This window comes from Ornithorhynchus anatinus, chromosome 10 (genome assembly GCF_004115215.2).
Source record: "Ornithorhynchus anatinus isolate Pmale09 chromosome 10, mOrnAna1.pri.v4, whole genome shotgun sequence".
Classification (NCBI taxonomy): domain Eukaryota; kingdom Metazoa; phylum Chordata; class Mammalia; order Monotremata; family Ornithorhynchidae; genus Ornithorhynchus; species Ornithorhynchus anatinus.
This window is the reverse complement of record NC_041737.1, coordinates 52,504,871-52,530,151: the sequence shown is the minus strand read 5'-3', so window position 1 is coordinate 52,530,151 and position 25,281 is coordinate 52,504,871. Positions and strand designations below refer to the sequence as shown.

The following is a 25,281-nucleotide window of genomic DNA, read 5'->3' as shown; positions in this document are numbered from 1 at the left end:
TCCCAGACTAAGCCCCCCACTTTTCCTCATCTCCCACTCCCTTCCGTGTCACCCTGACTCGACCCCTTTGCTCTTCCCCCTCCTCCCCGCCCCACAGCACTTATGTACATATCTGTAATTTTATTTATTTATATTGATGCCTGTTTACTTGTATTGATGTCTGTCTCCCCACCTCTAGACTGTGAGTTCGTTGTGGGCAGGGATTTTCTCTCTTTATTGCTATACTGTACTTTCCCAGGGGCTCAGTACAGTGTTCCGCACACAGTAAGCACTCAATAAATACAACTGAATGAATGAATGACCCCCATTTTACAGGTGTGGGAACGGAGGCTCAGAGAAGTGACTCGCCCAGGGTCACATGGCAGAGCCGGCATTAGAACCCATGGCCTGCTGACTCCCAGGCCTGTGCTCTAACCTCCACACCATGCAACAATAAACAGACACATCCCCGCCCACAGTCTCGCCGGACATTTGAGGTGGCCGCCCTGCCCGCCCTCCCCTTCCAGTCCCCTCACCGGCCCGGCCGAGATCCAGGGAACCCGCCCCTGCGCCAAACCCTAGCCGTCCTCCTCGGGCCCTGGATCGGAGTTCAAGGGTGCCCCTGGCCAACCCCGAAAAGACCTCCAGACACCCGCCAGTCATCCCCTAGGCTTTATTGCAAGAGGCGGAGTCCGAGATGCCCCGTGAGGAGAAGGGGACGGCGAGGCCGGAGAGAGGTCAGTCTGGTGGGAGGGGACCGCCCTGAGTTTGGGACACCGGAGGGAGCCACGGTGGTCACCTCGTGGGGACCCATCCCTCGTTCAGTCCGCCTTGGGGCTCGGGTCGCCGCGCTCCACCACCGTGAGGGCCAGGAGGCACTGGCGGCGTAGTAAGTCGTCATGATGACGGCCCGGCCGGCCGGGACGGGGCTGACGAAGGTGTCCAGGGCCAGGATCGAGTCCGACAAGGCGAAGAGCAGAGCGCCGGGGTCCGGCCCCCGCCCGGCCAGGGCCAGACCCGCCAGACCATCAGCCCAGGATGGCCGCGTACCCGGCCCACGGCACGGCCAGGGCCGGAGGCAGGTGAGGGTACAACGAAGGCGTAGCAAGCGCCGAAAACCAGGCCGACGGGGAGGAGCAGGCCCGGGCGGGCCGGGCGCAGGCCAAAGGCCCAGGACGTACAGGCAGTGGGGCCAGAGCGAAAGAGGCCATCCCTGGGGAGGCGGGAGGGAAAAGAGGAGAATGTGAGGATTTAACCGAGCCCCCCGCCCTGCCCGAGTCTCCCCAGATCTCCTGGGGTCGCGGCTGCCCCAGCCCACCCCCACCCACTCGGGTGTCGGGGGATGCTCCGGGATCCTGCCCTCACACGACCCCAGCCCACCCCCCAGGCACCCCTCACCATAGATGAAGCCATCGGGCCAGATGAGGCACGCTGTCCCCAGGGCAGAGAGGAGCAGCCTAAGCGGACCCAGGGGACCGAAGGGTTTTCCTCGTTCCCTGGATCCAGGAAAAAAAGGCCAGGGAGAGGACGGGGAGAGCCTTGACCAGGGCGCTGGCCAGGCAGGGCCGGTCTGCAGGCAGCCAGAGCAGGAAGTACTGGGCGCAGGACAGGCCAAAGGGCAGGAGGTGCAGGCAGATGCCCAGGAGCTGAGAGGGGGGGAGAAGATGAGTTTGACACGGAGGCACCCCCAACCGCCCCTCAACTCCAAGCCCAGGATGCCAGTCCCCCCCCATCCCACCGACTCTCAGCCCCGCCTCCGATCCCCAGTAGCTCACTTCCTCCCCTCCCCGACCGCCTCGGGGCCCCCACTTCCATAAAACTGCCCTCTCCCAACCCAGGCACCTAGCCCCCTCTCCAAAACCCCAGCTCCGCCGCCCACTCGGGACCCCAGCTCACGCTTGGCTCCCGCGCTCCTCCTCGGCGAGGCCATGGTGGGCCCCGTCCCCAGGATGAGCTGGCGACAACAGGAGTGGGTGTGTGTCTGCGTGCCTTACGTGTGAGTGTGGGGGGTTACACTTTAACCCAACGGGCTCTTGCGGACTCTCACGCGCTGATAACGGGCACCAGAGAGGCCACCCCTCAGCTGGAGGAGAGCCTGGCCTCGCTGATAAAAGGGAGGTGGGGAAGGGAAAGGAGAAGCTCCCTCCCCTTCTCCTTTCAGGGTTACCCAGCCCAAGTCCTTCGGGCTGGGGCCCTTAGGGACCCGGCTCTCTTCCAGCAGGAGCTTGGGGGGGCGGAGGGGGAAGAAGAAGGGGAAGGGGAGATCCGCTCGGCGTCCTCACTGGGTCAGTCCCTATCCCTCACTGAGACATCTCCTGGGCCCCAAGCCCCCACTCCGGAGAGGTACGGGGAAAAGACCGCAGCGAGGCGGTCAGGCTAGATTTTGGCCGGGACGACGGGCTGGCCGCCGCGGTTGACGAGGAAAGGTCGAGGGAGGTGATTTGGGGGCTCCCCTCCTTCCCCGGTGAGGGCCCGGATGAAGAATGTGGGGTCCCCCAACGGGTTGGGCCTGGGGGCCAAGGCTGGCTGATAGAAGCAGGGGAGGGCCAGATGATCCCCAAAGGTAGAGACAAATCCACTAAAAAATTAAGCACCATCTACACCAAGCCCCTCCGACACCAAAGGTCGGGGCCAGAGCCAGAAGGCTGGCTGGGCCCAGTGAGGCAGGCCGGGGATAGAGAGGACAGCGGGGGCAACAGCGTGGGGCAGAGAGGGCGGCTGGGGGGATAGAGAGGACAGGGAGGGGCCAGAGAGAGGTCCGCCGGTGGGTAGAGCAGGACGGTTGGGGGCAGAAAGGACGGGGAAGGGGCAACAGCAGGGGCTAGAGAAAAGGCAGCCGGGGGATAGAGAGGACAGCTGGGGGATAGAGGGCATCCGGGGGAATAGAGGGGGCAATCCGGGGGATAGAGGGGACAGCGGGGAACGGCCCGGGCCAGAGAGGATCCACCAGGTCGGAGCGGGGCATCCGCGGGGTCCCTCCCAAGCAGAATCCGAACCCCCTACCCCAAATAACCCGGGGCTCAACGAAAACCCCGAGAACCCCCTGAAAACGAAAGCTCTCCCCCTCTGCCGAGAGAAGCCGACACAGTTCCCCAACTGCTGAAAATCACGCACGGAGTTGGTCCCTGGGTTTTTATTGACAGAATGTCTGCCCCCACACCTCTCCTCTCTCTCACACACAAACATACACACGCACACGTCCACGTGGGGGGGCAGATTTAGGGTAGGAATCACAAGGCACAATAAATTCCCTCCTACGTTCACCCCGCACCCCTCACCACGCGCCCCGGGTCTCTATTCCGTCTGCCCACGTAGAATTTCTTTATTTCGCGAGTCCCGGATGTCAGTGCAAATGGCAGAGGAGGGCTCGGTGGCCGGGGCCGCTGGTCTTCATCCTTCTCCCGGGCTGCCGGGGGCTGCGGTTCCGCCCTCCAGGGACCCATGCAGCGTTCTCCGGCTCCTCGTGGCGGAAGGGGAGAGGCGGCCAGGCGGCTCCGGCCCTCGGCGAGGGTTATCTGAGGACGGAGAGAGATTCGGGGGGGGAGGCCGGGGCCCGGGGCCCGGGCTTCCCCTCCCCCTCCTTCACATCCTCCTACTCACTTGGCGACCGGAGAGGCAGGGTCTTCAGGGCAAGGGCCATTGAGCAAGGGGAAGGGGCTGGAGGGAGAGGAGGCGGAGTGAGGGACCCACCTAAGAGACCCTCATCTCTCCCTCCGGGAGAGATCCGGGCCTGCTACCCTCCAGCTCCCTCTTCCCCGCGGCCCCTCCCCGAACCCGCCCAGAGCGGCCCGGCCCCCTCGATGCTCTCGCAAAGGGAGCAGGAGGAGAGAGAGGGGTGTTGAGAGGCAGGGTGGTCCCGGGAAGGGGACAAGGAAGATGGGGGGTGGGAGGGAGACAGGGAAGGGCCGAGAGGATGGGGGGGAGCATGGAGATCAGAGTCTAATACCAGCCTCTTCCCGAATCCCCTGCCCCTCCCCCTTACCTGTCCGGAGCTCTTGGGAGTGCTGGGTTGGGGATGCCCCCACCAGGGTCCCCACCATTGCTCCTGCCGGGAGCTGGAGGGAGAAAGGGCAAAAGCTGCATCATCGGCACTCTGAACCCGGCCCAAGGACGATGGGAAAGGGAGCTGTGGGGTCCCCGGGACTGACGGGAAAGGGACGGGGGCTCTGGCCTGTTCCGTCACCTCGCTCACTCCCCCGAATGGGCCGGGAACTCGAGGGGAGGGGAAGGGGATGGGGCTAAGATAATGAGGTAGAGGGGAGGGCAAGAGGGAGGGGCCGAGAGGAAGTGGTCGAGGGGAGAGGCCGGGCCTCACCTGCGTTGGGAGGTATTTGGCCAAGAGTCATTTCCTGAGATGAGGGGGCTGGAGAGCTGAGAGAGGGAGGGAGACACGGCAACAGAATGGGACTCCAAAGGGATCCCATCCCCCTCAGGGACCCAGGTGTCCAAATCCCAACACCTACGTTCCTGACTCCCACAAAGACCCAAGCATCCCATCCTCCCCACTCCCGCTCTCTCTTCCCAGGCCCCCAGGCCTCCAGACCTCAGGGCTCCAGCCCCGACTCACCCAGCCGACAAGGCTTCGGCGTCCGAGGGCGGGGGGGCATCCCCGCTCTGGCCCAGAGGTTCCGCCTCGGGGAAGGTGGGCACTGAGGTCCCGGGTGCCGGGCAGTCTGGGTCTGAAACACGGACGGGTCAATGTGGGAAGAAATGAGGGAAGGGAAGAGAGGGGACAGCGGAGCCAGACGAGTATCCCGACATCACGTCACCCCACACCCGACCCTCGACTTACCGTGGGACGTCTCTGAGTTCGGGGGGCCTGCCCCACCCCCACCTGCATCTTCCTCTTCCTCCTCTTCTTCTTCCTCCTCCTCCTCCTCCTCACTGTCTGTGCTGTCTCTGCTCCTGCCCCGGCCGGGACCCTCATCAGGACTTGGGGGGAACCAAGCTTCCCCCCGGGCCCCACTCCCCTTAGGGACCCGGGAGTCCTACTCTCCACCCGCCAGTCCAAACTCTCCAAGGGCTCGCTCGGGGTCAGGCCGAGATGGCCCGCGGTGGAAAGGGACGGTCCGCGATCAGGTGTGGAGACTTCAACCCGCTTTCGGGGACTAGGAGTCCCAGCGGGCCCCGGGGACCGCAAAGCCCTCTGGGACCGGGCCCCGTTTCAGCCCCGGTACGCCCGCGCCCCCCCCCCGCGCCCCGTCCCCAGCCCCTCACAGGAGTCCGTGAGCCGGGCCGGACTGAGCCCCGGCAGGCAGCGGCTTGTCCTCCCAGCCGCCGGCCTCCCCGTCCGACTCCTCCTCGTCGTCGTCGAAGTGCCGGATCCTCTCCTTGCAGCAAATCTCGAACAGGTTTGAGTTTGGCTGTGGGAACGGGAGAGAGTCAAGAGGAAAGGAGCCGGGAAGGCCGGCCCCCAGCCCTCCCGCCCGGGGGGGATCCAGGCTTCCGGGTCCCCAGCCCGACCCTCCTCCGGGGCCCGGGGATCCTGCGCCCCCATCCCTTATTTCGGCGCCCCGGGCCGCACTGCGGAGCTCGGCTTCCCTCCCCCGCTGTCCTCGGGGACCCGGCGCCCACTCACGCTCTCGCCATCGGCATGCAGGGAGAAGGTGATGTTTGCTGTCTTGTCGAAGGGGGCACTGCAGGCACCGTGGCGGGGAGAGGAAGGTTAAGAGGCCCGGGGGGATAACCACCGGGGTCCCCGGCCAGTCGGCGGCCCCGAGGTGCCGTCTCCTCTCCCGCCGATCCCTCCCGCCTCCGGAGGCTCTCCGCCCCAGCCCCCAGGGGTCAAGCGGCTGCTCCGTGGAGCCGAGGGCGCCACGGGGCGAGGGGAGGGGTCCGGGCCTCACGTCGGTCAAGACCAAAGCCTCCGCTCTGGACGACGTCGGGGCGGAGGCTGGCCGGCCCCAGAGAGGCGGGGGCGGGGAGGGCGAAGCGGTGCGCAGAGCGGGCGCTTACTTGACGTTCTCCTCCTGTTCCCCGAACTCCTCGTCGTTGAAGCCGAAATGGTCGATGAACGCGGACGTCATCTGTTGCATCTGGAAATCCATGAACGCCTGGGGGGGAAGGGGAGGGGTCTGGTTTCGGGATGCCCGCCGGCTGCCCCCGGAGACCCCCGGGAGGGGCCCCGGCCCGCCACATCACCTGCTGCAGGGCGGCTTCTTCGGGGAAGGCAAACTCCTTCAGCCTGGGGTCATCTTCGTCCTCACTGGACGAGGGCCGGGGATGCGCGCTCACCTGGAGGGGTGACGGGCACCGGTATCGGTGGGCGGCAGCCACGAGACCCCCGGGAAAACAGGCGGCCGACGGACAGTCGGGCCGCCGGCCTCGCCCGGCCCCTCTGCCTCACGTGCGGTCCCCCGCGGGTCCTCCCGCATCCCACCTCGTTGCCTGCCCGGCCGGCCCCCTCGCCCCTCACCAGGTCCACGCGGTTTCGTCGATTGGTCTCGGCTAGCGGCCCCGACACGAAGGTCTCCCAGCGCTCCTGTTCCTCCGTGGGCAGCTCTGGACCCGCGTGGGAGCAGGGGAAGGTGAAGAGGGCCCGTCCAGGGCCACTCCCCTCCAGCCCTTTCTCTTCGGCCTGCCCGCGTCCCCGTCCCCCAACTCACCGCGGAGAAGCTGCCCGAGGAGCGCCGCGTTGGGGCCCGCCTCCATGCTCTGCACCACCGCGTTGGCCATCCGAGTCAGGTGGCCCATGTAGCCCTGGCGCCGCCCCCCTGCCGCCCTGGTTGGGGGAAGGAGCGGGGGTTGAAGAGATGACCCCGGGGTGGGGGGTGGGGGGTGGGAGGGGGCGCGTGCTCCCCCGGGGCCTTTCCCAGCGCCCCACCCTCCAGACTCAGGCCGCGGGCACTCACTGGATCCGGTCATTCTCCTCCCAGGCGGAGAGGACCCGCTGCACCAGGCGGCACCGCTGCAGGAGCTGGGGGAGCCGGGACGGCGGAGATCGGAGGAGGGGAGCCGGAGGGCGAGAGAGGAAGGTGCCCGCGGACGGAGAGGTGAGGAGAGGGCACGGAGGACCGGGGGGCTGAGGGGAGGGTGTTCTCCACCCCCTCCACACCCCCCCGTCGCCCCCCCATCCCACTGTCCCGGCCCGTTTCCTGCCTTACGTGTTTGACGACGGCATTGTGGGTGTTCTGGGTGGGGGTGTCGCACTCCCCGTCCCCCTGCCCCGGGGGCCCCGAGCTGAGCAAGTTGCTGATGCACAGCTCCACCTGGGAGTGTAGGAAGTTGTTGTAGACGTAATGAAAGTACAGGTCCTGGGGAGGGGGGACGGTCGATCAGGGCGGAGTAGCCATCGACGTGCCCTCCCTCCCCGGCTCGGCCCGTCACCCCGGCGCGCGGGCCCCACCAGCAGGGTGTTGAGGGTATCCAGGTCCAGAAGCTCCTCCCTCAGGCCGGGCTCGGGGGCCGTCAGGGCGCTGCCCAGCAACATGACCGCGTGCAGGCGGGGCGCGCCCAGGGGAGGCTCCAGCATCCCCCACGTTGTCCGCAGTACCTCTTTCTGGTGGGCGGGAGGGGAAGGGGGGCGGTGAGGGGGAGAGAGATAGCAAGAGAGAGACACCCCGGATCGATCAATCCATCGGGGGACGGGGGCGAGTCGGGAGGGCGGGACGACTCGAGGGAATCCACTCCCGGCAGGCCCCGGGGCTCCAATTCCACATCCCGCCGGCCACCAGGGTTTAAATTTCATTTCCTAGCAGCCCCCATTCCGATCCTCCCGGACTCCTCCAAGCTCCCCACCCCATCCACGCGATCCCTCCTCCTCTAAGACCGCCCCCTTCCAGTTCCGGGCCTCGCCTCTTCCCCTCTCCCTCCTTCCCTCCCTCCCTCCCCCACCCACAGCTGACCTTCGGGGATTGCAGCAGCAGCTGGTGGAAGTGGCGGAGCCGGGGACGCAGGGCCAGCAGAGTCCCCAGGCTGGCTTGGCTGGTGAGGGCGTCCCGGCCGACCGGGGAGGTCAGCTCCAGCTGACCGTCCACCGTGCAGTAGAAGCCGCCCAGACCCCCGAACTCCGACCTGGGACAGGGAATGCTCAGCAGGGGCCCGGCTGCTCCCATCCCCGAAGCCTGGCGGCCCCGTCCGCTGCCAAATCCCAGAGGCCTCCTCTCCGCCCTCCCGGCCCTGCCCCCCGGCCCCTACCGGGGTCGCCTCGGCTCCAGCAGCGTGAGGAGGACCTGGATGCCGCAGATGACGACGGAGTCGCTCTGCTGCTCCCCCTCAAACATGTTACTGAGCAGCTGCTCCACCGTCTCTTGCCTGTGAGGTTGGGGGGGGGGGTGGAAAGGGGAGATGAGGAGGGAAGGGGCGGGGGGAAGCCCGCAGCACCGATGGGGAGATGGGGACGGGGGATCGGCTCCACGTTCCCTCTCCGGTCCGGCTGCCGGCCCCCACCTGGCCCTCCCGCAACCCCTCCCCGCCCCCCGGCCCCCTCTCACTTCTCCAAGGTGGCCAACAGCTGGTCTGGCTCGGGACTGTCCTGGATGTGGATCATCTGCTCCCGGCTCAGACGCACGATGTCACACAGGGACTGGGCCGCGTTCGAGTGTTGCTAAGGAAAGGGGGGCCGACCGCGGAGAGTGAAGAGCCGGGGCCGGGGCGTCCGGCCCCGTGCCCCCTCCCCGCCGGGGACCCAAGCGCCCGGTGCCCCGGGTGGAACTCACACTCTCATCCTTGGATGGGTGAATCATCTCGATGAGCCTCTGGACAATCTTCTCCTCATTAAGCCACTGGTGGGGAAGGGGAGAAGAAGGCCCAGTGAGGAGGGCGGGAGTCGGGGGGCGGGGGGCCGGCCGGGGGGGCGCGGACTCACCGTGAAAACGTGCTGGCGCAGCCGCGGCCCCTCCACGCAGGTGAGCAGCCGGAGCAGCAGGTCCATGATGGCGGAAGTGCCGATGTGCCGCAGCAGCAGCGGGACAAAGTCGTCCTTCTTCTGCAGGAACGACACGATCTGGGGGAGTGGGGACACGGGGACCTTCTAGACACTCTTCTCTCCAACGCCCGACCCCCGGGGGAGATCCCGGGGGAGATCCCGGGGGGGGGGGGGTTCCGGGAGGGGGGCGAAGGGGGAGCCAGGCACCTGGTCGGCTTTGCGGTTGATGAGGACGCCCATGACCTTGCTGAAGAAGCTGGCCAACAGAGGGTTGAGGTTGCCCCCGGCCTGCAGGAAGCCGTAGAGTTGCCGCAGTAGCGCCTCGTCCCCGCCCAGCGCGTCGTTGATCTGGGGCACGTCTGCCGTCAGGATGTCGCACGACACACTGGGGTATCTGAGCGTGTGGGGAGGGGGAGAGGGGGATGTCAGGAGGCCCCACCCCAGGTCTCCACCTTCCCGGGAGTGAGGGGAGATGTAGGAGGGGGAGTTGGGGAGTAGTTATTTATATTAATGTCCAGCTAGACTGTAAGCTCGTTGTGGGCAGAGAACGTGGCTCCCATTGCCCTGTCCTCTCCCCAGCGCTGAGTACAGTGCTCTGCACCCAGTAAGCACTCAATAAATACGACCGACCGACCGGGTAGAAGCGTGAGGCCTAAGGAGAGAGTTTGAGCAACGCTTGCGGTGATCTGGGGTGGGGGAGAGAGAGCAGGCAGGACCCCCCCACCCCGGGGGGGGTGGGTCTTCCTCACTTGTATCGGAGCCTCTCGTCCCCATCGGCGGGGGGCTCCTGCGTGAGGGAAGCCACCATGGCTTCCAGGTGCTGGGGCTGCAGGAGGAAATCGAGCAGCTTGCGGTTGACCCCCTTGCACTCCTGCAGCACGTCCTCCTCGTCCAGCAGCTCCCGCAGGCTCAGGCCCTCCCGCTCCAGCAGCGTGTCCAGGTGGGAGCTCGGGTGCAGGTCGAACTTCCAGAACATGGCGGCCGGGCCGGGCCGGTCGGCCCGGGGATCGGGGCTGCCGAGGGAGGTGGAGAGACGGGGGGGAGGTTACGGAGGGAGGTTACGGCAGAACGGAAGGAAGTCAGAAAGGGCTGTCGGGGGAGGGGAGGGGAAGCCGGCACACGGAGGGACCGCGTGGGGCCCGGGGGGAGCCGGGGAAGACTAGGAGACACGGGCAAGGTCCTGGGAGAGGGGAGCCCCATGGGTGGGAATTTAGGGCCCCCCCCACCTACTGCCCACGCCCACCTTTTTTTTTTAATGGTATTGGTTAAGCGCTCACTATGCACCGAGCACTCTTCTGAGCGCCGGGGTAATTACAATTAATCACGTTGGACACCTGTCCCACATAGGGCTCACAGCCTAATTAGGAAGAAGAGGCGGTCTGGAATTCCCATTTTACAGGTGATGGGACTGAGGCACAGAAGCGAAGCGGCTTGCCCAAGGTCACACAGCAGGCGGCTGGCGGAGCCGCAACAGAACCCAGGTCCTCTGACTCCCAGGCCCGTGATCTTTCCACTAAGCCACGCTACTTCTTCCTCTCCTCTTCCTCCTCCTCTCTGGGAGGGGGGCCTGGCAGCTGCCGGGGCATCAGGGGCTTCCATTCTGTGCCCTCGGTGCCAATCCACAAACCGAGGAGTTTGGTCAGAACGAGCCAGGGCCGGGTCAGAGAAGGCCGACCCCCACGCTTGGTACGGTGCCTGGCACATAGTAAATGCTCAACAAATGCCATTAAAAAAAAAAAAAAGAGCTTAGCGTCTAAGGGGAAGGAAGAACATGCATTTGATCTCCATTTTACAGATGACGAAACTGAGGCCCGGAGAAGTGAAGCAGCTCCCTCATGGTCATTGGGCAGGCCAGAGGCCAGGCTGGAATCAGAACCCGGGTCTCGTGACTTCCACCCTGTGTTCTCATCACTCCTCAAGAGGCCTTCTCTGATGAAGCCCTCTTTTCCTTCCCTTCTGCGTCACCCTAACTTGCTCCCTTTATTCATCCCCGCCTTCCAGCCCCCACAGCACTTATATCTGTAATTTCATTTCTTTGTATTGATGTCTGTCACCCCACCCTGTAGACTCTAAGCTTGCCGTGGTCAGGGAATGTTTCTATTATATCGTACTCTCCCAACCGATTAGTTCAATGGTCTGCACACAGTAAGCGCTCCATAAATACGACCGATTGACCGGAAGGGAATCGCCCCCAGAGAAAGCTGGGGAGACTCGGCCCGGCGACCGAAGGGGTCAGGGGTTGGCCTCAGTTTCCTCCCCGGGCAGCAAGTTTATCCCCCAGAGGTAACCCGGAGAGGAATGTGTACCCCCATCCCAGTCCAAAGGGCCGAGACCCGTTCCCTTGGGTCCGGGGGCGGGGACGGACGGGAGCTATTTGTTGGCGAGCTGGAAGCACGGGCTAACTGGGGCCGGGCAATGAACCTCGCCAGCCCGCAGCCTCCCTGCCCAAAACCGTGAAGAGGGGAAAGAAAACCAGACGGCGACATACGGGGCACTCCGCAGCTTGGGAACGAGCCCCACGGCTCCCTGCACCGTGGGTGAAAACCCTGGGAGCAGAGCGGCCTAGTGATGAGAGCACAGGGTGGACGTCAGGAGACCCGGGTTCTAATTCCAGCCTGGCCTCTGGCCTGCTCTACGACCATGAGGGAGCTGCTTAACTTCTCTGGGCCTCAGTTTCTTCATCTGTAAAATGGAGATCAAATGCCTGTTCGTCCTTCCCCTTAGACTCTAAGCTCTTTTTTTTTTTTTTTTAAAAAAAATGCTATTTGTTAAGCACTTACTATGTACCGGGCACAGTACTAAGCGTTGGGGTAGATACAAGCTAATCGATGTCTCACATGGGGCTCACAGTCTTAACCCCCATTTTACAGACGAGGTAACAGCCACAGAAAACTAAAAGTGACTTGGCCAAGGTCATGCAGCAGGCAAGTGGCGGAGCCGCCTTACCCGCTCCTACCTCGCTACTCTGCTACTCCATCCCAGCCCACACACTTCGCTCTTCTGCCAACCCTCTCGCTGTACCTCGATCTCGTCTATCTCGCTGCCAACCTCTCGCCCACGTCACGGCTCTGGCCCGGAGTGCCCTCCCTCCTATCTGACAATTACTCCCCACCTCCTTCAAAGCCTTATCGAAGGCCCGCCTCCTCCAAGAGGCCTTCCCTGACAAAGCCCTCCTTTCTCTTTTCCCACTCCCTTCTGCATCGACCTGACTCGCCCCCTTTATTTATCCCCTCCCGGCCCCACAGCATTTATGTACAAACCCGTAATTTCTTTATATCAACGTCTGCCTCCTCCTCTACACTGTAAGTTGGTTGTGGGCAGGGAATGTGTCAGTAATATTGTTACCCTGTACCCTCCCAAGCGCTTAGTGGAGCGCTCTGCACACAGTAAGCACTCAATAAATAGGATTGAACGAACGAACCCGGCCGGTTCCTTCGGGTCTCCCGGGCCTGGGCTTTATCCACTGAGCCAAACGGCTTCTCCTTGAGGAGAGGAAACATGTCTACCAGTTCTACCGAATTGGACCCCTCCCACCAAGGGTTTAATACAGTCCTCTGCACACAGTAAGCGCTGAATAAATACCACTGAATGGTCTGATTGTATTGTATCTTCTCCAGCATTTAGCACCTATGAATGCTTAAATACTACAATTAGGATTATCACTCCTGCATATGGGTGCAGAGCTGAGCCAGTAATTTATTTGTATCGATGTCTGTCGTCCCCCCCCCCCCCAACTTTTAGACTATAAGCTCGTTGTGGACAGGGAATGTGCTTGGCTCCGAGGGAGACTCCCTGCTGGCTCGCTAGCCCATGGGCCGAGGGTCCCGGGCCCCTTGGCGGACTCCTTGGACAGTCCCTCCGATCCCGGCTTCCGACGCGAGGGGTTGCAAGCGACTGAGCAGCATCTTTGGGCCACCTGAAGTGCTTTTCAGCTCCTCCTCCAAAGCCACTCCCACGGCCTCCGGTTAATCGTATTTACTGCGCGCTTGCTGTCTGTAAAGCACTGTACCGAGCACTTGAGAAAAGAAGTACACTACAACAATAGAACGGTCACGTTCCCCGCTTACGGTCCAGAGGGGGAGGCCTATGTAAGCAAATAAATCGCAGATTCGTACACAGGCGCCGTGGGGGCCGGGAGCGGGGACGAGGTCGGGGTGACGCCGAAGCAGAAAGTTGAAGGAGGAGAGGGCTTAAGTCAGGGAAGGTCTCTTAGAGGAGATGTGCCTTCCATAAGGATTTGAAGGTGGGGAGAGTCGTCGACTGTATGAAGTATGAGGAGGGAGGGCGTTCCGGGCCACGGGCAGCCCGGGGGCGAGAGGAAGGAGATGGAGGAGGTACAGCGAGGAGGTCAGCATTAGAGGAGCAGAGTGTGAGGGCTGGGTTGGAGAAGGACAGGAGCGAGGTGAGGTAGGAGGGACTGAGACTGAGCTTCCCCTTTTCCCTCTGTTCCCTCTCTGTCCCCCGCTTCACCTCCCCTCAGCTAAGCCCCCTTTCCCTCTGCTCCTCCCCCTCTCCCTTCCCCTCCGCACTGTGCTCATTTGCATATATTTTTATCACCCTATTTATTTTATTAACGAGGTGCACATCCCCTTGATTCTATTAATTGCTACTGTTCTTGTCTGTCTGCCTCCCCCCGTTAGACTGAGAAGCAGCGTGGCGCAGTGGAAAGAGCACGGGCTTTGGAGTCGGGGCTCATGAGTTCGAATCCCGGCTCTGCCACTTGTCGGCTGTGTGACTGCGGGCGAGTCACTTCACTTCTCTGTGCCTCAGTTCCCTCATCTGTAAAATGGGGATTAAGACTGTGAGCCCCACGTGGGACAACCTGATTCCCCTGTGTTTACCCCAGCGCTTAGAACAGTGCTCTGCACATAGTAAGCGCTTAACAAATACCAACATCATTACTGTAAGCCCGTCGGTGGGCAGGGATCGTCTCCGTCCGTTGCCGAATTGTCCATTCCAGGCGCTTAGTACGGTGCTCTGCACGCAGTAAGCGCTCAATAAATACTGCTGAATGAATGGAAAGAAGGGGCCTTCTTGGGGTCTCCCAGGGCCCGCAGCCAGGGACCGGTGCAGCCGTGCCGGTCACCGCCACTTACTCAGAAAACAATCCAGGGGTGGGTGACGGCGGGGGGCTGCCTTCCCCCCTTTCTTAAAACCGTGAGCCCCATGCAAGATGGGGACCGAGGACCCCCCCCCCCCGATTATCTTGCATCTGGCTCATAGCCTAGCACAGGGCTTAGCCCCGCTTAATCAATCCCATCTCTATTATCCACGCTCGCTGGCGGGTCCCTCTGCGAGAAGCTGCGGGTCCCTGGTTCGTTCTCAACGGTGCCGTGTCTTTTACGGGATAAACTTGCTGCTGGTGGGGAGGAATGGATCCACGGGAAGCCATGCTCCCAACCCACACTCTTCCTTCCCCCTCAACTACCGGATACAGCTGATCCCTGCTCCTCCCCGCATTGGGGAAACTAAGCCGGGGCAAGAGAAACAGGTTTGAAAGAAGTCTAGGGGATTTGGGGTGGGGGGGGGGAGAGATTCCCTTCCTCCCCCACTAATCTGCCCGCTTCCATTTTCTCGGCTGATGCTGCTAATCTTAGGCGGGGGCTACCTCTTCCGTCCCCCCACGCATCCTGTCCTTTTCCACAGAGAAGCGGCGTGGCTCAGTGGAAAGAGCACGGGCTTTGGAGTCAGAGGTCATGGGCTCGAATCCCGGCTCGGTCACTTGTCGGCTGTGTGACTCTGGGCAAGTCACTTCACTTCTCGGTGCCTCAGTCACCTCATCTGTAAAATGGGGATGCAGACTGTGAGCCCCACATGGGACAACCTGATTCCCCTGGGTCTACCCCAGCGCTTAGAACAGTGCTCGGCACATAGTCAGCGCTTAACAAATACCGACATCATTATTATTATTATTATTAAGTCCCGACCCAAGTCGCGTCCCCAACCTCTCCAGGTGACTCCTGGGGGGGGGCAGCTCATCACCCCGGCCCCCGGGGGTTTGTTTTTTTTCTGAACCCACCCGAAGCGGGGCTCACACACTGTCATTTCGGCTACGGTCCTGAAAGCAGCCCGGGGGGAGGCGAGGAGGATCCTCCCCCGGCGGGTTTGGGGGTCTGCACCCCGGGGCCCGACTGTGCCCCCCGGACGCCCCGCCTCCTGAGAAGGGGGTCGGCGGGGAGCCGGGGAACCAACCACCCCCCTGCACCAGCGCTCAGAACGGTGCTTGGCACATAGTAAGCGCTTAACAAATACTATTATTATAATTATCACGAGGGCCGGGGTGCGGACCCGGATGGGATCCGTCTGCCCTCTCCCCCCGTCAGGGCAGAGACCTCACCCCGGGGGCAGGCGGTGCCCTGCGCTTCCCCAGTTGGCAGCCCGCTACTCCCTCCCCTGCTCTGCCCTCATCCAGCGCTTACTACAGTGTTCTGCACACAGTCGGCGCTTACTACAGCGTTCTGCACACAGTGGGCGTTCCTCCTAGACTCTGCCCTCATCCAGTGCTTATTACAGTGTTCTGCACACCGTGGGCGCTTACTACAGTGTTCTGCACACCGTGGGTGCTTACTACAGTGTTCTGCACACCGTGGGCGCTTACTACAGCGTTCTGCACACCGTGGGCGCTTACTACAGTGTTCTGCACAGTCGGCGCTTACTACAGCGTTCTGCACACCGTGGGCGCTTACTACAGCGTTCTGCACACAATGGGCGCTTCCTCCTATACTCTGCCCTCATCCAGCGCTTACTTCAGTGTTCTGCACACCGTGGGCGCTTACTACAGCGTTCTGCACAGTGGGCGCTTCCCCCTATACTCTGCCCTCATCCAGCGCTTGCAGTGTCCTGCACACAGTCGGCGCTTACTACAGTTTTCTGCACAGTCGGCGCTTACCACAGCGTTCTGCACACAGTGGGCGCTTCCTCCTATACTCTGCCCTCATCCAGCGCTTACTACAGTGTTCCGCACAGTCGGCGATTACTACAGTGTCCCGCCCACAGTGGACGCTTACTACAGTGCTCTGCCCTCATCCAGCGCTTCCAACCCAGTGCTCTGCACGGTTAGAAGGTTCTGCAGGCAGTCGGCGCTTCCTCCCTTGCTCTGCCCTCATGCAGCGCTTACTACAGCGTTCTGCACCCAGCCGGGGCTTCCTCCGTGCTCTGCCCTCATCCAGCGTTTACACCGGTGTTTTGCACGGTCGGCTCTTACAGCAGTGTCCCGCACACAGTCGACTCTTCCTACAAAGCTGTGCACGCAGTCGGCGCTTCCTCCCGGGCTCTGCCCTTCATCCAGCGCTTACTACAGTGTCCCGCACACCGTCGACTCTTCCTACAAAGCTGTGCACGCAGTCGGCGCTTCCTCCCGAGCTCTGCCCTTCATCCAGCGCTTACTACAGTGTCCCGCACACAGTCGACTCTTCCTACAAAGCTGTGCACGCAGTCGGCGCTTCCTCCCGAGCTCTGCCCTCATCCAGCGCTTACTACAGTGTCCCGCACACCATCGACTCTTCCTACAAAGCTGTGCACGCAGTCGGCGCTTCCTCCCGGGCTCTGCCCTCATCCAGCGCTTACTACAGTGTCCCGCACACAATCGACTCTTCCTACAAAGTTGTGCACGCAGTCGGCGCTTCCTCCCGCGCTCTGCACACCGGCGGCGTTAACTACAGTGCTCTGCCCTCAGCCGGAGCTCAGTACAGTGCTCTCCACACCGTCGGCGCTTATTAGAGGGCTCTGCCCGGGGCGGGCGATGCCTCTCGAAGCCTGCGGGTCGGAGGCCGCGGGGTCGGAGGCCGGAAGCATCTACAAACCGTTGGGGGCCCGGTCCCGGGGAGGGAGGGAGGGAAGGAAGGAAGGAAGGAAGGAAGGACGGAGGGAGGGAGGGGACGGGAGGACAGGAGAGAAGGAAAGAGAGGAGGGAAAGAAGGGAGGGAGGAGAGAAGGAAGGAAGGAGAAGAAAAGGAGAGAAGGAAAGGCAAGGAGGGAGAGAAGGAGAGAAGGAAAAGAAAGAGAAGAAAAGGAGAGAGGGAAAGGAAGGAGAGGAGAAGGAAAGGGAAAAAGGAGGGGGAGAAGGAAGGAAAGGAAGGAGAGAAGGAAAAGAAAGAGGAAGGAGAGAAGGAAAGGAAGGAAGGGGGAAGGAGGGACAGAAGGGAAAAAAGGAAGGAGGGAGAGAAGGAAGGGAAGGAAAGAGGAAAGGAAGGAGGGAGAGAAGGAAAGGAAAGAGAAGGAAAGGAAGGAGGAAAGGGAGGAGGGAGAGAAGGAAGAGAAAAAGAGAAGAACAGAAGGAAAGAAGGAGGGAGGAAAGGAAGGAGAGAAGGAAAAGAAAGAGAAAGGAGAGAAGGAAAGGAAGGAAGCGGGGAAGGGAAGGTAGGAGGGAGAGAAGGAAGGAGAGAAGGGAAGAAAGGAAGGAAGGAGGGAGAGAAGGTTGGAGGAAAGGAAGGAAGGAGGGAGAGAAGGAAGGAAGGAGAGAAGGAAAAGAAAGAGAAGAAAAGGAGAGGAGGAAAGGAAGGGGAGAAGGAAAGGAAGGAGAGAAGGAAGGGAAGGAGGGAGAAAAGGAAGGAAAGGAAGAAGGGAGAGAAGGAAGGGGAGAAGGAAAAGAAAGAAGAAAAGGAGAGAAGGAAAGCAAGGGGAGAGGGAAAGGAGGGAGGTAAGGAAGGAGGGAGAGAAGGAAGAGAAGGAAGGAGGGACAGAAGGCAGGAAAGGACAGCAGGTCGGGGCGTCGGCCGGGGGCTTCCCGGGCCCATGTCCCCTCCCCGCCTCCCCCGCTCCCCCGGCCCCCGGCCCCCGCTGCGGGGCACCACCTGCGCCAGCCGCCCACCCTCCAAACCCTGCGTGCGAAAGGGGCGGCCCGCCTCACTCACCCGCAAGGCGTGCAGGCGGCCGCTCCTCCGGCTCCGGGCGCATCGGGCTGCTCGGCCCCGCGCCGCCCCGCACCGCCCCGCCCCGCCCCGCACCGCCCCGCCCCGCCCCGAGGAGGCCGCGAGCGCGCGCGCGCGCACGACACCGGGGACCGGGGAGCGCGCGGGCCGCGGGGGCAGGGAGGCTCGCGCGCCCCTAGGGGGCCGGACGGGGGCTGGCGCAGGCGCAATAGGGCGGTGGAAGGCCCTCGCGCAACGGCGCAGGCGCGGCCGGGGGAGGGGGGGCGAGGAAGGGGGGAGCGCTTCGAGCGTCTGCGCAGGCGCCTCCAATCGCCCAGCCGACCCCGCGGTGAAGCCGCGGCGCCGGGACTTCGGGGCTTGAGGGCTGGGCACTTGGGGGTGACAGGCCCGAAGCAAAGCGGAGCGGAGGGACCGGGAGGAATCTTCCTCCTCCGTCGCCGCGGCCCGGAGGCGAGGGGGTTTGACGGCCGCTCACACCGCCCCGCCCGGGGGACCTGACCGCACAATCGCCGCGCAGGCGCAGTGCGGCCTCCCCGGCTTCCCTTCCACCGCCCCGACCGAACCCTCACCGCGCATGCCCAGTTGAGCCTCCCACCCAACACTTCGAGTCTGCGCAGTAGCTTCCCCTCTGCTCTCACCAACACCGGTCCCGGTGATGAGAGTTGTGCTACTTGTTGAACGCATAATACTAATAATAATAAGGTTGGTATTTGTTAAGCGCTTACTATGTGCCGAGCACTGTTCTGAGCGCTGGGGTAGACACAGGGGAATCAGGTTGTCCCACGTGGGGCTCACAGTCTTCATCCCCATTTTAATAATAATAATGTTGGTATTTGTTAAGCGCTTACTATGTGCCGAGCACTGTTCTAAGCGCTGGGGTAGACCTAGGGGAATCAGGTTGTCCCACGTGGGGCTCACAGTCTTAATCCCCATTTTACAGATGAGGGAACTGAGGCCCAGAGAAGTGAAGTGACTTGCCCACATTCACACAGCTGACACGTGGCAGAGCTGGGATTCGAACTCATGATCTCTGACTCCAAAGCCCGTGCTCTTTCCACTGAGCCACGCTGCTTAGGCAGGAGTAGAGCCCAGGTCTCCTGGCTCTCCGGCCCGTGCTCTTTCCACTAGGCCGCCCTACGCTCTCCCCGCACCTGGAGGGGCATCCTCTGTTACTAATAATGATGGTGTTTGTTAAGCGCTTACTATGTGCCAAGCACTGTTCTAAGCGCTGGGGGAGATGCAGGGTCATCAGGTTGTCCCACATGGGGCTCAAAGTCTTCAGCCCCGTTTGACAGATGAGGTAACTGGGGCACAGAGAAGTTAAGTGACTCGCCCAAGGTCACAGAGCAGCCAAGTGGCAGGGCCGGGATCAGAACCCACGTCTTCTGACTCCCAAATCCCGGCTCTTGCCACTGAGCCACGCTGCGCCACTCCAACCCTAGATGCAGTACGAAGGCCTTGAGACAGATAAATTTATTGGTAAAACAGGTCAGGCGGTAGGAGAGTTTAACGGGACGGGATCCTCCCCAAGGCGGGAGGGTCAATCCCCAGTCCCTCTCCTGGGACGAGAGGAGAGGAGGGAAGAGGGGACCTGCTTCCCTCCCCGCCCTCCGCTCGGTTCACCGGTCCATGCTGTCGTCCGTGGGGGAGGAGAAACAGATGTGTAACAACTTCTCGCAGAACTCCAGCTCTTCCTGTGGGCAGAGAGTGCGGGGGGTTGAGCCTTGCGAGCGCTCAGTCCAGCCACGCCGCACCGGAACCCCCTGCCGCTTGGTTGGCCTGAGCCTGACTGGAATCGACTAGTTAACTAATAATAATTATGGTACTTAAGCGCTTACTATGTGCCAACCACTGTTCTAAGTGCTGGGGTAGATACAAGCTAATCGGGTTGGACACGGTCCCTGTCCCACGTGGGGCTCACAGTTCTAATCCCCATTTTACAGATGAGGGAACTGAGGCACGGTGAACTGAAGTGACTTGCCCAAAGTCACAGAGCAGACAAGTAGCGGAGCTGGGGTTAGAACACGTGACCTATTAGTTGATGCTGGACTACCCCGGGGTGGGGGAGGGAGGCACATTTCCAGGCCTAGGCCTGGATATCCAGCCAGTTTAAGGGAGGCAGGAAGAGAGGAAAATGGGGATGATAAGAAGCGCGGGGGACCCCTGCCAGGCTGGATCCTAAACCCCCCCCCCCCCCCATCCCACTCTCCCTTCCCACCTGCTGTCTGGGTTGTTTAATTAGGGGGTTCCCACCCACCAATTAGTCGCCAACAAAGCTCCCCAGGCCCCTGCCCGGTTCTCCGCCTCCACTGGCCCTGGGGCCCTTTACCTGGAACTCCTCGTGTTCCCGCAGCAGTTGAGAGCGCTCCCTCAGAAGCTCCTCCAGCCCCAGCTCGGGCTCCCGACACTCCTTCACTCCCTGAGGGAAATCCGTCACCAGGCTGGGAAGGGGAGGGGAGGGGGTTTGACTCCCAGACTTTCCCACAGCCCAGTTCGCCCCATCCTCCCAGCAATCCTCAAGCCCCCAGTTCATCCTTTCCGCCATCCAGGACCCCAGCTCCACCCACACCCCACTTAATAACAATAACGGTATTTGTTCAGCGCTTACTACGTGTCAAGCACTGTCCTAAGCACTGGGGTAGACACAAGCCGATCGGGTCGGACGCGGTCCCTTACGTGGGGCTCACAGTCCTAATCCCCATTTTGCAGATCAGGGAACTGAGGCACAGAAGGGAAGCGACTTGCCCAAGGTCACAGAGCAGTGAGGATTAGAACCCAGGTCCTGCTGCCTCGAAGGCCGTGCTCTATCCACTAGGCCACGTTGCTTCTCCCCTCGGCCCCGACCCGAGCGCCCGGCGCCCCGGCTTCTCGGCCCCCGTACCTGCAGAGGGCCCCCAGGACGTGCTCGTGGAAAGGACTGTGCTCTGTCCGGATCAGGGACACCAGCTGCTGCACCATTCCCATCGAGCACAGGGTGCCTGGGAGGGAAGACCGGAGAATCAGCGTTCGAGGTGACGTCGGGCAGCCCCTTGAGGAGACAGACCCTCCACCGTGACCCTCGCGCCCCGGGCCTCCGCTCGGTACGAGGGGACTCTCCCATTCCTGATCCCCGGGGGCCTCGAACGCCGCGAGGGCTGAAAGTTTCCAGTCCCGCCCAAGCGGATCCCCAAGACCACAACCCCTCTGGATCCGACAGACCGCCGCTCTCCCCGCTTTCAAAGCCCAATTAAAATCCCATCTCCTGTCAGTCAGTCAATTGTATTTACCGAGCGATTACTGTGTGCAGAGAACTTTACTATGTGCTTGGGAGAGTACAATATAATGATAATTCCCTGCCCACAACAAACTTACAATCTAAAGAGAGCCAGACATTAGTGTAAATAAAATTACAGATATAATCTCCTCCAAGAGACCTTCCCCGACTAAGCCCTCATTTCCCCTACCCGCCCCCCCACTTCCGTGCCACCCTCGCACGGGGATCGGCACCCTTTATTCGCCCCACCCTCAGCCCCACGGCACTTGAGGTGCACATCCATAGTTGATTTTAGCATCCATCTCCCCAGCTAGATTGTAAGCTTCTCTTGAGCCGTGAACCTGCCTACCGACTCTGTTATACTGTACTTTCCCAAGCGCTTAATACAGTGCTCGGCACATAGTAAGCACTCAATAAATTCCCAGGATCGGTTGATTGATTCCCGCCCAAGCCTCGGAGCGATGGGGGGTCTGACCTCCCTTAGGGAGGGCTCCGCGTCCGGGCGCCTCTGGGTGTCACTGACTGGAGTGGGGGGCCCGGGGACAAGTGCACACTTGCCATCACTGGGCACAAAAAGCCACGCCACGTCTGCTGCTTGATGTCCAGCAAACCTAAATGGGCATGTGCCCCCCCGCCTCCCCCCGCCCCTTCCCGGCACCTGAGCCCACCAGAGCCCCTGCCCGGCACTCATTATTCGACGGGAATGGGGCGACAGCTAGGCTTCCCGCCCCCCACCCCCTTGGTTATCTCCGACTTTTGGGGCCGCCTCCTCCTCCCCAAATCTCACGGCCCTCCCGCCCCCACGGGGGATGACTCCCCCTTGACCTCCCGGGGTCTGACCTTTGTACTCTGGGGTGCGTCCCAGCAGATTCTGCAGGAGGAACGCCGACTTGACCTTGAGCTTGCGCACGGGCCGCTGCATGGCCCGCATGAGCACGGAAAAGCCATCCAGTCTCAGGAACTGCAGCAGGCCCGCCTCCTGCTCCCGCACCAGGCCTGGCTCCGGGTTAGAGGGGTGCAGAGAATGGGGGTGGGGGAGAAGGGCGGGATGGTTAGATGCAGGAACCCCTCCCTACCAGCCCTCCTACTCCACCCCAGGACCCAGTGGAATTGGGAGGAACTGGAGGTCCACTCCCCACCCCTACTCCCCGAACTCTTATTAATAATTATGTACTTGTCAAGCCCTTTACTATGTGCCAGGGCACTTTTCTACACGCTGGGGTAGATACAGGTATATCAGGTTGGACATGGTCCCTGTCCCACGTGGGGCTCCTGGGGTAAGAAGGAGGAAATAGGATCGAATCGCCATTTCTCAGCTAGGTATCTGAGGTAATGAGATGTTAAATGACTTGCCAGAAGTCACATAGCAGATACGTGGCAGAGCTGGGATCAGAACCCAGGTCTTCCGACTCCCAGGCCTGTGCTCTTTCCATTAAGCCACGTTGCTTCCTTTCCGGCACCTTTCCTCCTCCTCTCATGGCCTGGCTCCCAGTGCCCACCGTTGCCCACCCCCTCCCCACCCCAGACATTTGCTCTCAGGAAAGAACACAGGGAACTGGGACCCACATGGATCGCTAGAGAAGCGGTGCGGCCAAGTGGAAAGAGCCCGGGCCTGGGAGTCAAAGGATCCGGGTTCTAATCCCAGCTCCGCCACTTGTCCGCTCGGCGACTTTGGGCGAGTCGCTTAACTTCTCTCTGTGCCCCAGTTACCACATCTGTAAAACGGGGATTAAGAGTGTGAACCCTGGGGTGGGGACACGGTCTGAGTCCAACCTGATCCGTCTGTATCTACCCCAGCGCTCAGTACAGTACCCGGCACGTAGTAAGCGCTTGACCAACACCACCAGTATCATCATCAGCCCTACGGACCGTGGGGGTGACGCAGGGGAGACGGACGGGGCAGTTTGGTGAAGTCAGTCGATCGTATTTCTAGTACTAAGCGCTTGGGCGAGTGCAATATTGCAATGGAACAGTGTCACGGGATCAGAGGGGGAAGGGGGAAGCGGGGAGACCCTCCCTGGGGCGGGGGCGGAGCGCCTCGAAGGAGGCGGCGCCGACGAGGCCGGGACCACTCACAGGATATGGCATAGAGAGCCTTGACCCGGACGGCGTCGCTGGGATCCCGGTCGAGGAGGCGGAGGAGCTTCCGGAGGGCCCCGAGGCCAGCACGCTGCTCTTGGATGGCCGCCACGTTCTGACTGCAGGTGCCCACCAGCTGGGCCGCCCGCCAGCGCAGCTCCGCCGCCGCCGCCTCCAGGTAGCGACCCACCAGCACGTGCATCCCCGACAGCTGGCAGAAATCTGGAAGGAACCGCGGCGTTGGGGAGAAGGGTTACCCTCGGGGTTGGGAGAGCCTGGCTTGACGGGGCACGTTCGCTCCATAGTACTTATTGAGCGCTTACTAGGCGCCGGGCGCCGTACTGAGCGCTTGGAATGGCCAATCGGGCAATCGAGAGGGACGATCCCTGCCCGATAACGGGTTCACAGTCCGAACACGGGTTCCCTGCGGGGAGGGGAGCCGGGACGGCCAGGTCAGGCCGTGTCGGGGTGCGAGTGGAGGAAAGGGTGGGCGCTGGGCCGGGATGCGGGGAGAGGGGACGGGGTAGGGGGGTGGAATCGCTACCAGCAGCGTTGTCCATGTTCTCGCAGAGATCGGCCAGCAGTTCCAGGGCCCCTTCGCGCTCCTGCTGGTCGGCGGTCAGTTCGGTGTCGGGGCCGGAGAGCGGCTCGGGCCGCACCAGGACCTTCAGGCAGCTTTTCATCTGCTCCACCTCCTCCGAGGGCCCCCTCAGGGCAGCGGACATGGCCTCCTGCAGCCACTGACGCCTCTTGGGTGGGGGGAGGAAGGTCCGGGGGGGGGGGGGGTCACGGAGGTCCAGGGGTGCGGCTCCCCTGCCCCCCCCCGGTCCCCGCCTCTCCCTCCCCGGCCCCCACTCACCTCCTCCGACATGGGCTCGTGGGCGGGGGGCGGGCCGGGGGGTCCGGCGGTGACGGCCATCTGCAGCAGACCCTGCAAGGTCCTCGGGGGCGGGGGGCGCGGGGAGGAGCGCGCCGAGCTGCCCTGAGCTGGCGGGAGGGCGAGGGGAGGCCCGCTGGGCCCGGGACCCCCGTCTGCCATGACGGAGGGGGGCGGCAGGACTGGACGCAAGAGCTGGGAATTCTGCAGAGGGAATTAAGGAGAGGTGCGGCTCCTCCTCCTCGCGCCGCCTGCGGAGGAAAGGGGCGAGGGCGGTCAGGGCCGAGCCCAGGCCTCTCCGCCACCTCCTCCATGGCGCCATCCTGCCCCGCCGTCGCCATGGCAACCCAAGCCCCCTCTCCATCACCCCCCGCCGACGGCGCCCCGCCCCCCGGTCTCCGTGACGACGCGAGACTCCCCCCCCCGTCTCCATGGCGACCGGGCAGCCTCACCCGCCCCGGCTGGGCGGGGACGCCTCGGCCGCTCGCTCGCCCTAGCGCCGAGCCCGGTCGCCGGGGCCCCTTCTGGGCGCCGCCATCTTGGCCGGAAGTGCAAGCTCGCCCCGGCCGGAAGTGGTTTCCGACTTCCGGTGGCCTCGCGCGAGGTCGTCGTCTCCTCCCCCCCCCCTTTTTAATAAAGATAATAATAATAATGTTGGTATTTGTGAAGCGCTTATTGTGAGCACTGTTCTAAGCGCTGGGGTCGTTACGGGGTCATCAGGTGGTCCCACGTGAGGCCCACAGTCTTCATCCCCATTTGACAGAGGAGGGAACTGAGGCCCAGAGGAGTTTAATAATAATAATAATAATAATAATGTGGGTATTTGTTAAGCGCTTACTCTGTGCAGAGCACTGTTCGAAGCGCTGGAGGAGATACAGGGTCGTCAGGTCGTCCCACGTGAGGCTCACAGTTAACCCCCATTTTACAGACGAGGTCACTGAGGCACCGAGAAGTGAAGTGACTTGCCCGCAGTCCCACAGCTGACAAGTGGCGGAGCCGGGATTCGAACCCATGACCTCTGACTCCCCAGCCTGGGCTCTTGCCACTGAGTCACGCTGCTGCTCAAAGTCCCCCTCCCACCTGGGCTCACAGTCTCAATCCCCGTTTTACAGATGAGGGAACCGAGGTCCAGAGAAGCAAAGTGACTTGACCAAGGTCACACAGCAGACATGGGGCGGAGGCGGGATTAGAACCCATGACCTTCTGACTCCCAGCCCCATGCTCTATCCACTACGCCATGCTACTTCCCAAGGTGTTTTAGGAGCTGCTACTGTGGATGTGCTTGTGGAGGGGAGGGACTGAACCCAGAACATCCAACATTGGTATTTATTGAGTGCTTATTAGGTGCAGAACACTG

The 25,281-nt window shown here is 62.3% G+C and overlaps 3 protein-coding genes across 4 annotated transcripts; all 3 read right to left on the bottom strand.

The window, feature by feature from the left end:
- Window positions 1-635: 635 nt before the first annotated feature.
- On the bottom strand, window positions 636-2,166 carry TMEM86B (transmembrane protein 86B). The gene is made up of 3 exons (XM_039913286.1): window positions 1,876-2,166; window positions 1,378-1,625; window positions 636-1,192 (listed from the first exon to the last, which is right to left on the bottom strand). Exons 1-3 carry the CDS (start codon window positions 1,907-1,909, stop codon window positions 653-655), a joined length of 822 nt encoding a protein of 273 aa, XP_039769220.1. The 5' UTR covers window positions 1,910-2,166; the 3' UTR covers window positions 636-652.
- A 913-nt stretch (window positions 2,167-3,079) lies between these two features.
- On the bottom strand, window positions 3,080-17,766 carry PPP6R1 (protein phosphatase 6 regulatory subunit 1). Of its 2 annotated transcripts, none has more exons than XM_029073929.2 (23): window positions 17,698-17,766; window positions 9,595-9,858; window positions 9,053-9,239; window positions 8,786-8,923; window positions 8,637-8,702; window positions 8,412-8,524; window positions 8,116-8,232; window positions 7,824-7,992; window positions 7,325-7,477; window positions 7,083-7,232; window positions 6,831-6,895; window positions 6,585-6,700; window positions 6,395-6,480; window positions 6,121-6,213; window positions 5,935-6,032; window positions 5,558-5,615; window positions 5,197-5,342; window positions 4,772-4,884; window positions 4,547-4,658; window positions 4,295-4,350; window positions 3,962-4,034; window positions 3,580-3,636; window positions 3,080-3,494 (listed from the first exon to the last, which is right to left on the bottom strand). In XM_029073929.2, exons 2-23 carry the CDS (start codon window positions 9,819-9,821, stop codon window positions 3,491-3,493), a joined length of 2,397 nt encoding a protein of 798 aa, XP_028929762.1. In that variant the 5' UTR covers window positions 9,822-9,858; window positions 17,698-17,766; the 3' UTR covers window positions 3,080-3,490. The 2 variants fall into 2 exon arrangements, with proteins under 2 accessions (XP_028929762.1, XP_028929763.1); XM_029073930.2 differs by having other exon boundaries at window positions 4,772-4,878.
- A 1,407-nt stretch (window positions 17,767-19,173) lies between these two features.
- On the bottom strand, window positions 19,174-24,471 carry HSPBP1 (HSPA (Hsp70) binding protein 1). The gene is made up of 8 exons (XM_029072715.1): window positions 24,377-24,471; window positions 23,907-24,175; window positions 23,592-23,796; window positions 23,045-23,269; window positions 21,809-21,964; window positions 20,597-20,693; window positions 20,045-20,156; window positions 19,174-19,409 (listed from the first exon to the last, which is right to left on the bottom strand). The coding sequence occupies exons 2-8, from the start codon at window positions 24,084-24,086 to the stop codon at window positions 19,335-19,337; spliced, it is 1,050 nt and encodes a 349-aa protein (XP_028928548.1). The 5' UTR covers window positions 24,087-24,175; window positions 24,377-24,471; the 3' UTR covers window positions 19,174-19,334.
- Between the last annotated feature and the right edge of the window lie 810 nt (window positions 24,472-25,281).